The sequence below is a fragment of the Salmo salar genome, chromosome ssa21 (genome assembly GCF_905237065.1).
Source record: "Salmo salar chromosome ssa21, Ssal_v3.1, whole genome shotgun sequence".
Lineage (NCBI taxonomy): Eukaryota > Metazoa > Chordata > Actinopteri > Salmoniformes > Salmonidae > Salmo > Salmo salar.
Genome location: NC_059462.1, coordinates 909,375 through 923,220, shown reverse-complemented (window position 1 = coordinate 923,220; position 13,846 = coordinate 909,375). Strand labels below are relative to the sequence as shown.

The following is a 13,846-nucleotide window of genomic DNA, read 5'->3' as shown; positions in this document are numbered from 1 at the left end:
GAACTGTAACTCAGAAAAATCGTTGAAAGTGTTGCATTTATATTTATGTTCAGTATATTTATGTTCCTGAGTGGCCGAGTTACAGTTTTGTCTTAAATTGGCTTGAAAATCTATGGCAAGACCTGAAAATGGTTGTCTAGCAATGATCCCAAACCAATTTGACAGAGCTTGAAGAATTTTGAAAATAATTATGGGCCAATGTTGCACAATCCAGGTGAGGAAAGAGCTTAGAGACTTCACAACTGTAATTGTATTGACTCGGGTGTGAATACTTATGTAAATTATCTATTTATGTATTTCATTTTCAATGAATTTGCAAAATGTCTAAAAACATGTTTTTCACATTTTCGTCATGGCGTATTGTGTGTAGATGGGTATTTTTGAAATATTTTTTATATTTTCATTTTTGAATCAGGCTGCAAAAACAAAATGTGGAATAATTCAAGGGGTATGAATACTTTCTGAAGGCACTGTACATATAGGCAAGGATAGATAATGCTAAGAGTAAAATAAAGAGCAGAGAAGCTGCAGCATACACTGAGTGTACAAAACATTAGGAACACCTGCTCTTTCCATGACAGACTGACCAGGTGAATCCAGGTGAAATCTATGATCCCTTATTGATGTAAATTGTTAAATCCACTTTAATCAGTGTAGATGAAGGGGAGGAGGGGTTAAAGAAGGATTTTTAATCCTTGAGACAATTGAGACATGGATTGTGTATGTGTGCCTTTCAGATGGTGAATGGGCAAGGCAAAAGATTTCCTTTGAGCGGGGTATGGTAGTACAGTGGTTCTTCCCATGAAAGTTGTATCGTACTGCAGCACACACCTTGCGGGCTGCCGCATAATTCTATGGCACGTTATTTAAGTGTCAGCCATTGTTGGCATTAATGCTAGTTAGTGCTAGTTTGACCACCAGAGGGCATCTTTGAGAAGCTTTTGACTGTTTTTAATATTGGCTGTACTAGAAAATTTAAAACCTTTTTTGTAAGAACATAGTATATGGGATAGATATTTTTAAAATGTATCTTAATTATTTTGATTAATATTATCAAATCAAATCAAAGTTTATTTGTCACGAATACAACAGGTGTAGACCTTACAGTGAAATGCTTACTTACAGGCTCTAACCGATAGTGTGAAAAAAAGGTGTGTGTGTGTGTGTGTGTGTGTGTGTGTGTGTGTGTGTGTGTAAGTAAAGAAATAAAACAACAGTAAAAATACATTTGAAAATAAGAGTAGCAAGACTATATACAGACACCGGTTAGTCAGGCTTATTGAGGTAGTATGTACATGTAGGTATGGCTAAAGTGACTATGCATATATGATGAACAGAGAGTAGCAGTAGCGTAAAAAGATGGGTTGGCGGGTGGTGGGACACAATGCAGATAGCCCGGTTAGCCAATGTGCAGGAGCGCTGGTTGATCGGGCCAATTGAGGTAGTATGTACATGAATGTATAGTTAAAGTGACTATGCATATAAGATAAACAGAGAGTAGCAGCAGCGTAAAAGAGGGGTTGGGGGGGGGGCACACAATGCAAATAGTCCAGGTAACCATTTGGTTACCTGTTCAGGAGTCTTATGGCTTGGGGGTAAAAACTGTTGAGAAGCCTTTTTGTCCTAGACTTAGCACTCCGGTACCGCTTGCCTGCGGTAGTAGAGAGAACAGTCTATGACTGGGGTGGCTGGGGTCTTTGACAGTTTTTAGGGGCAGTTTTTAGGGCCTCTGACACCGCCTGGTGTAGAGGTCCTGGATGGCAGGCAGCTTTGCCCCAGTGATGTACTGGGCCGTACGCACTACCCTCTGAAGTGCCTTGCGGTCGGAGGCCGAGCAATTGCCGTACCAGGCAGTGATGCAACCGGTCAGGATGCTCTCGATGTTGCAGCTGTAGAACCTTTTGAGGATCTCAGGACCCATGCCAAATCTCTTTAGTTTCCTGAGAGGGAATAGGCTTTGTCGTGCCCTCTTCACGACTGTATTGGTGTGTTTGGACCATTCTAGTTTGTTGTTGATGTGGACACCAAGGAATTTGAAGCTCTCAACCTGTTCCACTACAGCCCCGTCGATGAGAATGGGGACGTGCTCAGTGCTCCTTTTCCTGTAGTCCACAATCATCTCCTTAGTCTTGGTTACATTGAGGGATAGGTTGTTATTTGGCCAGGTTTCTGACCTCCTCCCTATAAGCTGTCTTGTCGTTGTCGGTGATCAGGCCTACCACTGTTGTGTCGTCAGCAAACTTAATGATGGTGTTGGAGTCATGCCTGGCCATGCAGTCGTGGGTGAACCGGGAGTACAGGAGGGGACTGAGCACGCACCCCTGGGGAGCTCCAGTGTTGAGGATCAGCGTGGCAGATGTGTTGCTACCTACCCTCACCACCTGGGGGCGGCCTGTCAGGAAGTCCAGGATCCAGATGCAGAGGGAGGTGTTTAGTCCCAGGTTCCTTAGCTTAGTGATGAGCTTTGAGGGTACTATGGTGTTGAACGCTGAGCTGTAGTCAATGAATAGCATTCTCACATAGGTGTTCCTTTTGTCCAGGTGGGAAAGGGCAGTGTGGAGTGCAATAGAGATTGCGTTATGTTTGGGCGGTATGCAAATTGAAGTGGGTCTAGGGTTTCTGGGATAATGGTGTTGATGTGAGCCATTGCCAGCCTTTCAAAGCACTTCATGGCTACGGACGTGAGTGCAACGGGTCTATAGTCATTTAGGCAGGTTGCCTTTGTGTTCTTGGGCACAGGGACTATGGTGGTCTGCTTGAAGCATGTTGGTATTACAGACTCAATCAGGGACATGTTGAAAATGTCAGTGAAGACACCTGCCAGTTGGTCAGCACATGCCCGGAGCACACGTCCTGGTAATCCATCTGGCCCCGCAGCCTTGTGTATGTTGACCTGTTTAATGGTCTTACTCACGTCGGCTACAGAGAGTGTGATCACACAGTCGTCCAGAACAGCTGATGCTCCCATGCATGCCTCAGTGTTGCTTGCCTCGAAGCGAGCATAGAAGTGATTTAGCTCGTCTGGTAGGCTCGTGTCACTGGGCAGCTCGCAGCTGTGCTTCCCTTTGTAGTCTGTAATAGTTTGCAAGCCCTGCCACATCCAAGCGTCAGAGCCGGTGAAGTATGATTCAATCTTAGCCCTGTATTGACGCTTTGCCTGTTTGATGGTTCATCGCAGGGCATAGCGGGATTTCTTGTAGGCTTCCGGGTCCCGCACCTTGAAAGCGGCAGCTCTACCCTTTAGCTCAGTGCGAATGTTGCCTGTAATCCATGGCTTCTGGTTGGGGTATGTACGTACAGTCACTGTGGGGACGACGTCCTCAATGGACTTATTGATAAAGCCAGTGACTGATGTGGTGTATTCCTCAATGTCATCGGAAGAATCACAAAACAGTCCTGTAGTTTAGCATCTGCTTCATCTGACCATTTTTTTATAGACCGAGTCACTGCTTCCTGCTTTAATTTTTGCTTGTAAGCAGGAATCAGGAGGATAGAGTTGTGGTCGGATTTACCAAATGGAGGGCGAGGGAGAGCTTTGTACGCGTCTCTGTGTGTGGAGTGCAGGTGATCTAGAATTGTTTTCCCTCTGGTTGCACATTTAACATGTTGATAGAGATTTGGTAGAACTGATTTAAGTTTCCCTGCATTAAAGTCTCCGGTCAGTAGGAGCTCCGCCTCTGGGTGAGTGGTTTCCTGTTTGCTTATTTCCTTATACAGCTGACTGAGTGCAGTTTTAGTGCCAGCATCTGTTTGTGGTGGTAAATAAACAGCCACGAAAAGTATAGCTGAGAACTCTCTAGGCAAGTAGTGTGGCCTGCAATTTATCACAATATACTCTACTTCAGGCGAGCAGGAAATAGTTGCTGTACAATGTGAGTAGGCTACTAAGTGACTCTGAGTGAAGAGCAAAATAATCCCTTGGTCATAGAGCAACTAAAATGTAGTTGAAATAAACATCTGCATTTTGAAAGAGTATTTTTATCATTATTTTATTAACGAAGCATAAAGATGTTGATGAACAAATACTGTACATTATATGCTTTATCCGACACGTTGTTTGCAGAGTTCACAGGTTGTGTTTGAAAACATGTTTTCGAAATGCCTCCAACTGTCCATCACTACTGTAAACCGAGAACTGCATTCTAAAAATAAAAACACAGCATTTACAGTGGTACAAATATATTATTGAATTCGATAAAATAACTATTTTGAAATGCAAATGTTTATTAGGCTACTGTGCAGTCTGACAAAAAACAACAGGACAATGAGATGTTTACTGTAGCCTACATAGTAAAGTGCCTAATTCCTTACGTAAGGGAGAGCAGGTCATGTCCAGACTTTCTCGGTGACCTCAAGTACTCATTAACTCTGTCTTTAATGCTTTTTCTGGTTGCATCAGTCATGGACAGAAACTTCTGAGACAGTATTAATGATGAACAGCCGGAGGTTCACTGGTAAGCCACATTTACCTCGGGATCCATCACAGTTGGTATTCTGTGTCCACTCGTGGTATCTCTCTTCGGTTACACATCCTTGGAATAGCAGAACAGCATAATGATCCAGACGGCCCTTGCTGTGCCTGGTGAGCAGTTCATCAAATTTTGGTGTCAGAAGAGGAATGGAAATATCAGGGTGAACCGATCACCTGACTAACCCGCCACATTTGTTGCCTGTCGGAGGTGGAGTTTCAGAGCTCTCAGGTGTGCCTGGCATGGATTGACTCCATTTCGTTCTTCTCCCTCCTCATCGCGTCATTCTCCGCCTTGCGCCAATGCCGCGTGGCTCTGGACCAATGCATCATCTGTCGCCTGTATCTCTGCCCTCAGAGAATGTTTCTCTTTCTGCTGGTCTGCCTTAAATTATGTAGTTGAAATAAACATCTGCATTTTGTATTTTTTTATCATTTTATCAACAAAAGCATAAAGATGTTGATGAACAAATACTGTATATGCGTCTATATGCGTGTTACATAGTCAAGTTACAGCTTCTTCTGACAATGTAGAAAAAAAGTTACTTTTTTTTGTTTTTGTGTGCGAGACAGAAGAAGAGCAATTCTTACACTATTGTTTTAAATTCAATCACTCTCTTCTTCATACTCATCATTCAGTTAATTCAAATTCAATTGTAATACATTTAGTCACTCCCATAGCAAAATTTTTAAACATCCGGATTTGTGAAATTGTTTTATCCAACATTTTGCGGTTGTATGATGTTTGGTGATGACAGAATCAGTAGGTGTAGGCAAAAACATAAGCAAAAAGGTCAACTTTGATTTGACTAAAGAGTTATTCAGGGTGATTTTTCCACAAATAGACAGGTATTTTCCTTTCCATGGTAGCAAGATCTTATCTATTTTTGGGAACTTTGTCCACATCCCTGTCAGTCCATTCTATTGGTAAACTACACGGTAATGTAAAAGTTCTATTTTTTGTGATCCAATACGTAATATAGTAAGTAAAGATAATAATAATTAAGCTTGCAACAAATAAATCCTATTCATTATGAATACGATTTATTCAATTTATTTTGTTTACATTATTCATTGTAACCACAATGTCACAAATAATTGATCACACATGAGCAGATTAACTTGGTCAAAACATTTCTTTATTAAAGACTTCTTCACAATAGCAAAGAAGATCTCACTTTATATAGAGGGGCTATCACTCTTTCACACTGGTAAAGACATCCAGTTTGTTATTTAGAATGATTTATTTCTTATTTTAGAGGAAGAGAAACAAAATGCCAACCGTGCCTATTTTTCGAAATCATCAGTCCACATGTCAAGTGTAATTCCCCCATTTGTATTTACTCAAGTCTCTCAACTCCAGGGCCACCGCCAGCATTTTTTCTTGTTGCCTGATGCAGGACTCTAGTGCCAGAGAAGAGACTCTCGGACTGAAAAAACCTCCATTCATTTACGAAAAGATTGTCAATTTGTGCCACAGTTTAGACTACTGATAGATCAGCATTCTAACTCCCCCTTGTGATAGTGTGGTGCAATGAAAGAACAATGCAATCTACCACAAACGGTCGCGGCAAAGCTCAAAACTTTTAAAGGAAAAACTACTGTAGGTGGCAGGCACACTGGTTTGAATGTGTCAAGAACTGCAATGCTTCTGGGTTTTTCACGCTCAACAGTTTCCCGTGTGTATCAAGAATGGTCCAACACCCAAAGGACATCCAGCCAACTTGACACAAATGTGGGAATCATTAGAGTCAACATTGGGCCAGCATCCCTGTGGAACGCTTTCGACACCTTGTAGAGTCCATGCCCCGTTCTGTGGGTAAAATGGGGTGCAACTCAATATTAGGAAGGTGTTCCTAATGTTTTGTACACTCTCTCTGTGTGTGTGTGTGTGTGTGTGTGTGTGTGTGTGTGTGTGTGTGTGTGTGTGTGTGTGTGTGTGTGTGTGTGTGTGTGTGTGTGTGTGTGTGTGTGTGTGTGTTGGGGTTTGCGTGAGAGTGTCAGTGTAGTGTGTGGGTAGAGTCTTGTGAATGTGCATAGAGTCCATGTAAGATAGGGTCAATGCAGATAGTCCGGTTAACCATTTGATGAACTATTGAGCAGTCTTATGGTTTGGGTGTAGAAGCTGTCTCTGAGCCTGTTTGTCCGAGAACCAATGCTCTGGTATCATTTGTGGACGGTAGCAGAGAGAACAGTCTATGGCTTGGGTGGCTAAAGTCTTTGGCAATTTTTCAGGCCTTCCACCTGGTATAGAGGTCCTGGATGGCAGGGAGCTCGGCCCCAGTGATGTACTGGGCCACCCGCACCACCCTCTGTAGCATTTTGAGGTCGAGGGCGGTGCAGTTGCCATACCAAGTGGTGATTCAGCCGTTCTCTCAATGGTGCAGCTGTATAACTTTTTAAAGATCTGCGGCCCATGTCAAATCTTTTCAGCCTCCTGACGGGGAAGGGGCGCTTTCGTGTCCTCTTCACAACTGTGTGGGTGTGTGTGGACCATGTTAAGTCCTTACTGATTTGGACAACAAGGAACTTGAAGCTCTCGACCCTGCTCTATTCTTCCTGCTTCCTGTAGTCTACGATAAACCCCTTGGTCTTACTGATGTTGAGGGAGAGGTTGTTGTCCTGGCACCACACTGCCAGGTCTCTGACCTCCTCCCTGTAACCTGTCTCATCTCTGTCTGTGATCAGGCCTACCTATTGTTTGATTGTGATTAAAAGTTTTTGTCAGTAAGTATAGGGGGCGGGTGACCAAAGCTCCAGAGAAACTCTGTGTGTGTTTGTAAACAGGAAAAATACAGCCGTGACCAGGAGAAACTGGAGGAGGAGTGGCGTCGGGCCCAGCAGGATGCTGTGACTGAGGGGGGCAGACACCACCAAGAAGTGAGGAACCAAAACATAATTTTCTGGTAGTAAACTGAGGCACAAACTCTGGCTTTGGCTTTATCACTTTACTGTCTATTCCTCAGGAGCCGAGCAGCAAGAGTATCAGCCTACTCTGCCCTCTCCGCCAGCCCATCCTGCCCTGGGAGGATCAGGAGGAAGAGAGGAGGAGGAGGAGGAAAGAGGAGGAGGAGGCACAGCGAAGACAGGAGGAGGAGAAGAGGAAAATGGAGGAAGAGCAGCGATGGCAGGAGGAGAGGATGAGAACGGAGGAGCGAGATCTGCTGCGTCTTCAGAAGGAGAGGAAGAGGGAGAAGCAAAAGGAGGAGGAGAGGAGACAGAGGAAAGAGGAGGAGCTGAGATGGCAAAGGAGGAAGGAGGAAGAGAGGGAGGACGAGAGGAAGCACCAGGAGGCTGCTAATCAACAACACATGGAGAATGCCAGAATGCAGGAACAGCAGCAATGGTTAATAATAATAATATTTTCTTCAAAGGGAAATTTCACCCAAATTACAAAATTACATATTGGTTTCCTTAAGCAGTCTATAGACAAGGTATGACAGCAATCTATGCTTTGGTTTAGTTTCCCTGGCACTGTTTTCAAATGCTAATGTTTTAGCATTTATGGCACAAATCCAATGCATGTCATGGTACCTATATTGTACATCATGCCCAAATTATCCTAAAGTATCTCAAATTGATTATGTAGATGAACAAAGCAACTTTTAGATGATGGTCCACTTTCCATTTTAATGCTTTTTTATTTTTATCTTCTGTATACATAACAGGAATTATTTGTATTTTCACCCAGATTTTTTGGTTTAGATGTTTACAATGAGAATTGCAATAATATTGTATTTTTTCTTCTCCATAATTCCTCCTTCCCATCCCACCCAGTTAATGTCTTGAAGAATATTTGCATGCACTCCAAATACACACTCAACAAAAATATAAATGCAACATACAATAATTTCAAAGATCTTACAGCTCATATAAGAAAATCTGTCAATTTAAATAAATTCATTAGGCCCTAATCTATGGATTGTACATGACTGGGAATACAGATATGCATCTGTTGGTCACAGATACCTTAAAAAAAAAGGTAGGGCCGTGGATCAGAAAACCAGTCAGTATCTGGTGTGACCACCATTTGCCTCATGCAGCGCAACACGTCTCCTTCGCATAGAGTTGATCAGGCTGTTGATTGTGGCCGGTATAATGTTGTCCCAGTCTTCTTCAATGGCTGTGTGAAGTTTCTGGATATTGGTGGGAACTGGAACACGCTGTCGTACACGTCGATCCAAAGCATCCCAAACATGCTCAATGGGTTCGTGTCTGTTGAGTATGCAGGCCATGGAAGAATTGGGCCATTTTCAGCTTCCAATTTTCAGTACCGATCTTTGCAACATTGGGCCGTGCATTATCATGCTGAAACGAGGTAATGGCGGCGGATGAATGGCACGACAATGGGCCTCAGGGTCTTGTCACAGTATCTCTGTGAATTCAAATTGCCATCAATAAAATGCAATTGTATTCGTTGTCCTTAACTTATGCCTGCCCATACCATAAACCCACCGCCACTATGGGGCACTGTTCACAACAACATTGACATCAGCAAACCGCTCACCCACACGACACCATACACGCTGTCTGCCATCTGCCTGGTACAGTTGAAACTGCAGTCAGGTCAAGACCCTGAGGACGATGGACACCCAGATGAGTTTCCCCGAGACGGTTTCTGACAGTTTGTGTGGTCAGCATGCCAAGTGCATGCTTCCTCAATATTTGAGACATCTGTGGCATTGTGTTGTGTAGCAAAACTGCACATTTTAGAGTGGTGTTGTCCCCAGCACAAGGTGCACCTGTGTAATGATCATGCTGTTTAATCAGCTTATTGATATGCCACACCTGTCAGGTGGGTGGATTATCTTGGCTAAGGAGAAATGCTCACTAACAGGGATGTAAATACATTTGGGCAGAACATTTGAGAGACAACAGTTTTTGTGCAGCTCACTTTACATGTTGCATTTTATTTTTGTTCAGTATATATATTTTTATGGTAGTGGAAGAAGAATAAATTGGCAAATCTAGAGTTCAAGCTGAGGTAAATACTTTCAGCAAGCACACTAATAAAGAGAAGTATGCCAGATAACAGTAGTGGTCTTGCTGACGCAAGTACACTAATAAATAAATACAAAAAAAAATATCAAAAATAAACAAAATACCATTTCCATCATCTTACATGTACAGTTTTAAACTAAATGTAAGGATTAGAAAATAAAAGAAAAAGGGAAAAATAAGAAAAATGAAGCCAAAGATATCAACAATACTGTATACTATAGCAACTGCAAAATATCTATATTTTTTTACTTGATTCTGTTCAATGGCTTCTTTGTGTGTAAATCATGGTTTCAAATGTTTGAGGATTTAGTGCCTCTGTCTTATGCCTACCTTCTTATAGAGCCAAGGTTTTATTTACATTTATTATACACTACATGAACAAAAGTATGTGGACACCTGCTCGTCGAACATCTCATTCCAAATCATGGGCATTAATATGGAGTTGGTCCCCCTTTTGCTGCTATAACAGCCTCCACTCTTCTGGGAAGGCTTTCCACCAGATATTGGAACATTGCTGCTTGGACTTGCTTCCATTCAGTGATGGGCACTTATGGTGGGCGGTTAGGCCCCAAAGGTGTTTGATTGGGTTGAGGTCAGGGCTCTGTGCTTGCCAGTCAAGTTCTTCCACATCAATCTTGACAAACCATTTCTGTTGCTCCTAGACATTTCCACTTAACAATAACAGCACTTACAGTTGACCGGGGCAGCTCTAACCAGGCAGAGATTTGACGAACTGACTTGTTGGAAAGGTGGCGTCCTATGACGGTGCCACTTTGAAAGTCACTGAGCTCTTCAGTAAGTCCATTCTACTGTCAATGTTTGTTGATGGAGATAGCATGACTTTGTGCTCGATTTCATACACCTGCCAGCATCGGGTGTGGCTGAAATAGCTGAATTTACTAATTTGAAGGGGTGTCCACATACCTTTGTATATATAGTGTATATTTTATATTCTATCCGGTCGATCTTGACTTTTGTCATTACAGAAATGATCTTAAAGTACTTTTAAGGCTTTAAGATTTGTGTGTGCTAAATCTGTGCTTTAATCTTCAAAGGCTTATTGTAAACATTATCATTGCATTAATTCATTAATAACTTTTTTTCGCCTGCACTATTGTCTACTTTACATTGATGGTCTTCCTGTGTTTTGTCCTCTATGCCTGTGTTTTGTCCTGTCTATTTGTCCGTCTGTCCATGTCTGTCTGTCTCTGTACCCCCTCTCTCTGTTTCTGTCTGTATCCCCTATCCCGTATCTATATTCTCTCTGCTACTGCTGTAACCCCGTAACCCTTTCTCTGCTGGATGGCAGGGTGGGAGACTCCTGTGGCTATGCCAAGGTCCGGCCTGAGATATCAATGGCAGACAGGTCAGTGTGTGTATGCCAAGGTCCAGCCTAGACATCCGTTGAGTGTGTGTGAGTCAGACCAGGGTTAGAATATTAGAAAAACCTTTCAAATACTTTGAGCGTTTGCTTGCGTCTGCCTTGAGAGCCAGATGGGAAATGTGCTGGGTCTGCAGATTTTGGACTGTTGCAACGGTTTATTAAGCCAGGCAAGCTCAAACCTGCGCAGATAAAGTTTCTGATAGAATTTTAAGTGTTTGAAACCCAGGCCTGGTGTGCATGCATTAGAATGGCTATAGCTTTGCCTCTGTTGCAAACAGACAAACATACAGTATGACTGGGGGTATTCCACTAAACTGTTTGCATAAAGTGTAGCCTTTTATAAACACATTTCATGCAATTCTACATCATTTTACATGACTGGAGACAAGCATAATATTTTTTTGTGCAACACCAGAGCATGTGAGCTGAGTGGATCAGGGCGTCGCACGTGCTTAATTTGGCGCAGTGGGTCAACACTCCAAGAAAAGTTGCAGTGTTGACCCACTCTCCATCTCCAATCCACTACAGTGTGTATGCAGTGTAGCCTCATTTTATTTACACCAGCAGTGCAAAAACTAGTGAAGGAAGTACATTTTGTTAAAAATATAACTTTGCGCTGTGCTTCTCGAGCATGTATTTCTTATAGTCCAGGCTTATAGCCTATAGTATATCTGTATTACTATTTAATTTTTTTAACCTTTATTTAACTATGCAAGTCAGTTAAGAACAAATTCTTATTTACAATGACGGCCTAGGAAGGCCTTGTTCAGGGGCAGAACGACTGATTTTTACCTTGTCAGCTCAGGGATTCGATCTAGCAACCTTTCGGTTACCGGCCCAACGCTCTAACCACTACGTTACCTGCCGCCCCAAGTATGCTATGGATCATTTGATTGAGACCACAGACCACAGGCGCACCTGATATTGCACGTTCAGCAAAAAATCAGGATGAAGGGCAACATTGACCAATATTGAAATGTAATCGATTACAAATTACTTGACCCTCCCCTGGACAATAAAAAACCCTCCGACTGACTGAAATTCAAAAAACATGGCCTTCCCACATTTTTCTCCGGGCCCCAGTTCTGAAAATTTGGAGCGTTCCCTTATTAGCAAATACAAGGCATGCGTCAGCCTATAACTAATACAGTATATTCTAAGAGTCAATACTTAACCATGTCCCCATGTGTTAACCTGGGCGGACTCTTAAATGGCACCCTATTCCCAATATAGGCCACTACTTTTGACCAGACCCTAAGGGCCCTGGTCTAAAGTAGTGCACTATAAATGGAATAGGGTGCCATTTAGGATGCACACCTGCGCTAACCTTTACCTGAACAGAAGAACACATCTCCCAGTTTATTCCATGTTTCATAATGTGCCACATAGCCATAGCTCACAGTATATCTAATTTTCTGATTTGATAATTAAAAGTACATAGTAGGCTGCTCCAGCCGGATACAATATATTGGACTGTACGTATTTGAAAATACATGTTATTACCTTCCTGTATTCAAGCACACCTGAGCGTGTAACAGTATTTCATTCCAAGGATGCATCCCAAATGGCACCCTATCCCCTACATAGTGCACTACTTTTGACCAGAGCCATATGGACCCTGTCAAATGTAGTGCACTACAGTATTTAGGGAATAGGGTACCATTTAATCTGTACAAATTAATCTGTTTTCCAGTGTACATTGATTTGAGAGATAAGTAATATTACTGATTATTCGTGTCTTGCAGGGCAAAGTCCAAATCTACTCCAGAGCTAGACGACGTGGAGAAACCAGAGAATAAAAGTCAGTGGGGATTAATTATAATAATGTATTATTATTTGTCCTCATCAATGTCTTCATCAATATTCATTCATCCTTATTGACAGGAGGCATGGATCACCATCGGTGGAAGTTGAACCACACATTATTTAGCTGCTCACATTAGCAAGGGAAGCTGGTGTCGTGTGTGTGTGTGTGTGTGTGTGTGTGTGTGTGTGTGTGTGTGTGTGTGTGTGTGTGTGTGTGCGCATGCCGTGGCACTAGCGTGCGTTTGGCAATTCATGGGTTGCACTTTTTCATTGTGTTGAACGTTCGTTCTCTTGAACATTCTCAATGGGTGCTGATGAAGATTTAATCTAAAGTGCATTATAGAAGCCTGGAAACACAATGACATATCAAAAGGAGGAAAATAATTAGTAGGAACGTCTTTTGTCATTCTTTTTATATCACCAGATTGACTTTAGGTGCAGTATAACTTTATCTAGCTAAGATTGATGGGACAGCATTGCATTTTTGCTAGCTAGCATTAGCATTGCTAGCAATCTTTTACAAACTGTGCTAGCAAATGGCAACATTGCCATCTCTCTAAAGTAAATTAGAAAATAAAGTTTTGTCCTACTAATTATTTGCCTACTTTAGCAAACTCATCATATTTCTATGCCACTATAGTATAATTTAGATGAAACAGTCATTAGCCTCCATTCAGAATGACTGGGCATCAATCATCAGTCGGTCATCAATATGTACGATGTGCAATCAAAAACAGATATTTTGAACAATGGGTAAATAATATAATTGTGCAGATACTCCTCTAAGAAAACCAATGGTCCAAACGTCATGTCTCTATCATAATCCATTCAAAAGTTATTGGAATTTTTACCCTTGTAGGATGGCCAAAATTAGGGTGATTTAAATCGATGGAGGCCAGAGGGGAAAGAATTGTTAAAAATGTGGAAAATAGCATTGTGTCAGCTAGGCTGGATGCTGTGCAAGAATTAAGGCTAACTAACAGGCTCACCTTTTAACTAGTCATCTTTCTTATTGAATCCGGAAGGACTTAAAACCATAGAGGTAATATAGATAGTTCTGTGTATGCTTAATGCGAAATTCCTGTTGTTTTCCGAAGATTGCGCCACTGAGCGTAATGCAAGCTTTTTATTTTCAAAGCCTTTTAAATGTATTCAGTTGGTGTTAATTTGGCTTTTTGCAACCAGTG

General features: G+C 42.1%; 1 protein-coding gene across 19 annotated transcripts in view; it reads left to right on the top strand.

Moving 5' to 3' along the window:
* The window catches only part of LOC106581618 (LIM domain only protein 7), a 115,588-nt gene that overhangs the window by 90,861 nt on the left and 10,881 nt on the right, over positions 1-13,846 (top strand). For 16 of the 19 annotated variants that reach the window (XM_014163755.2, XM_045704979.1, XM_045704976.1 and 13 more), the window contains 4 exons: positions 7,256-7,348; positions 7,435-7,814; positions 10,779-10,835; positions 12,599-12,654. In XM_014163755.2, the coding sequence (XP_014019230.2) occupies positions 7,256-7,348; positions 7,435-7,814; positions 10,779-10,835; positions 12,599-12,654 (586 nt within the window). The remainder of the gene's footprint in view (positions 1-7,255; positions 7,349-7,434; positions 7,815-10,778; positions 10,836-12,598; positions 12,655-13,846) is intronic. The other 3 variants (XM_045704980.1, XM_045704989.1, XM_045704981.1) reach the window with 1 other exon arrangement.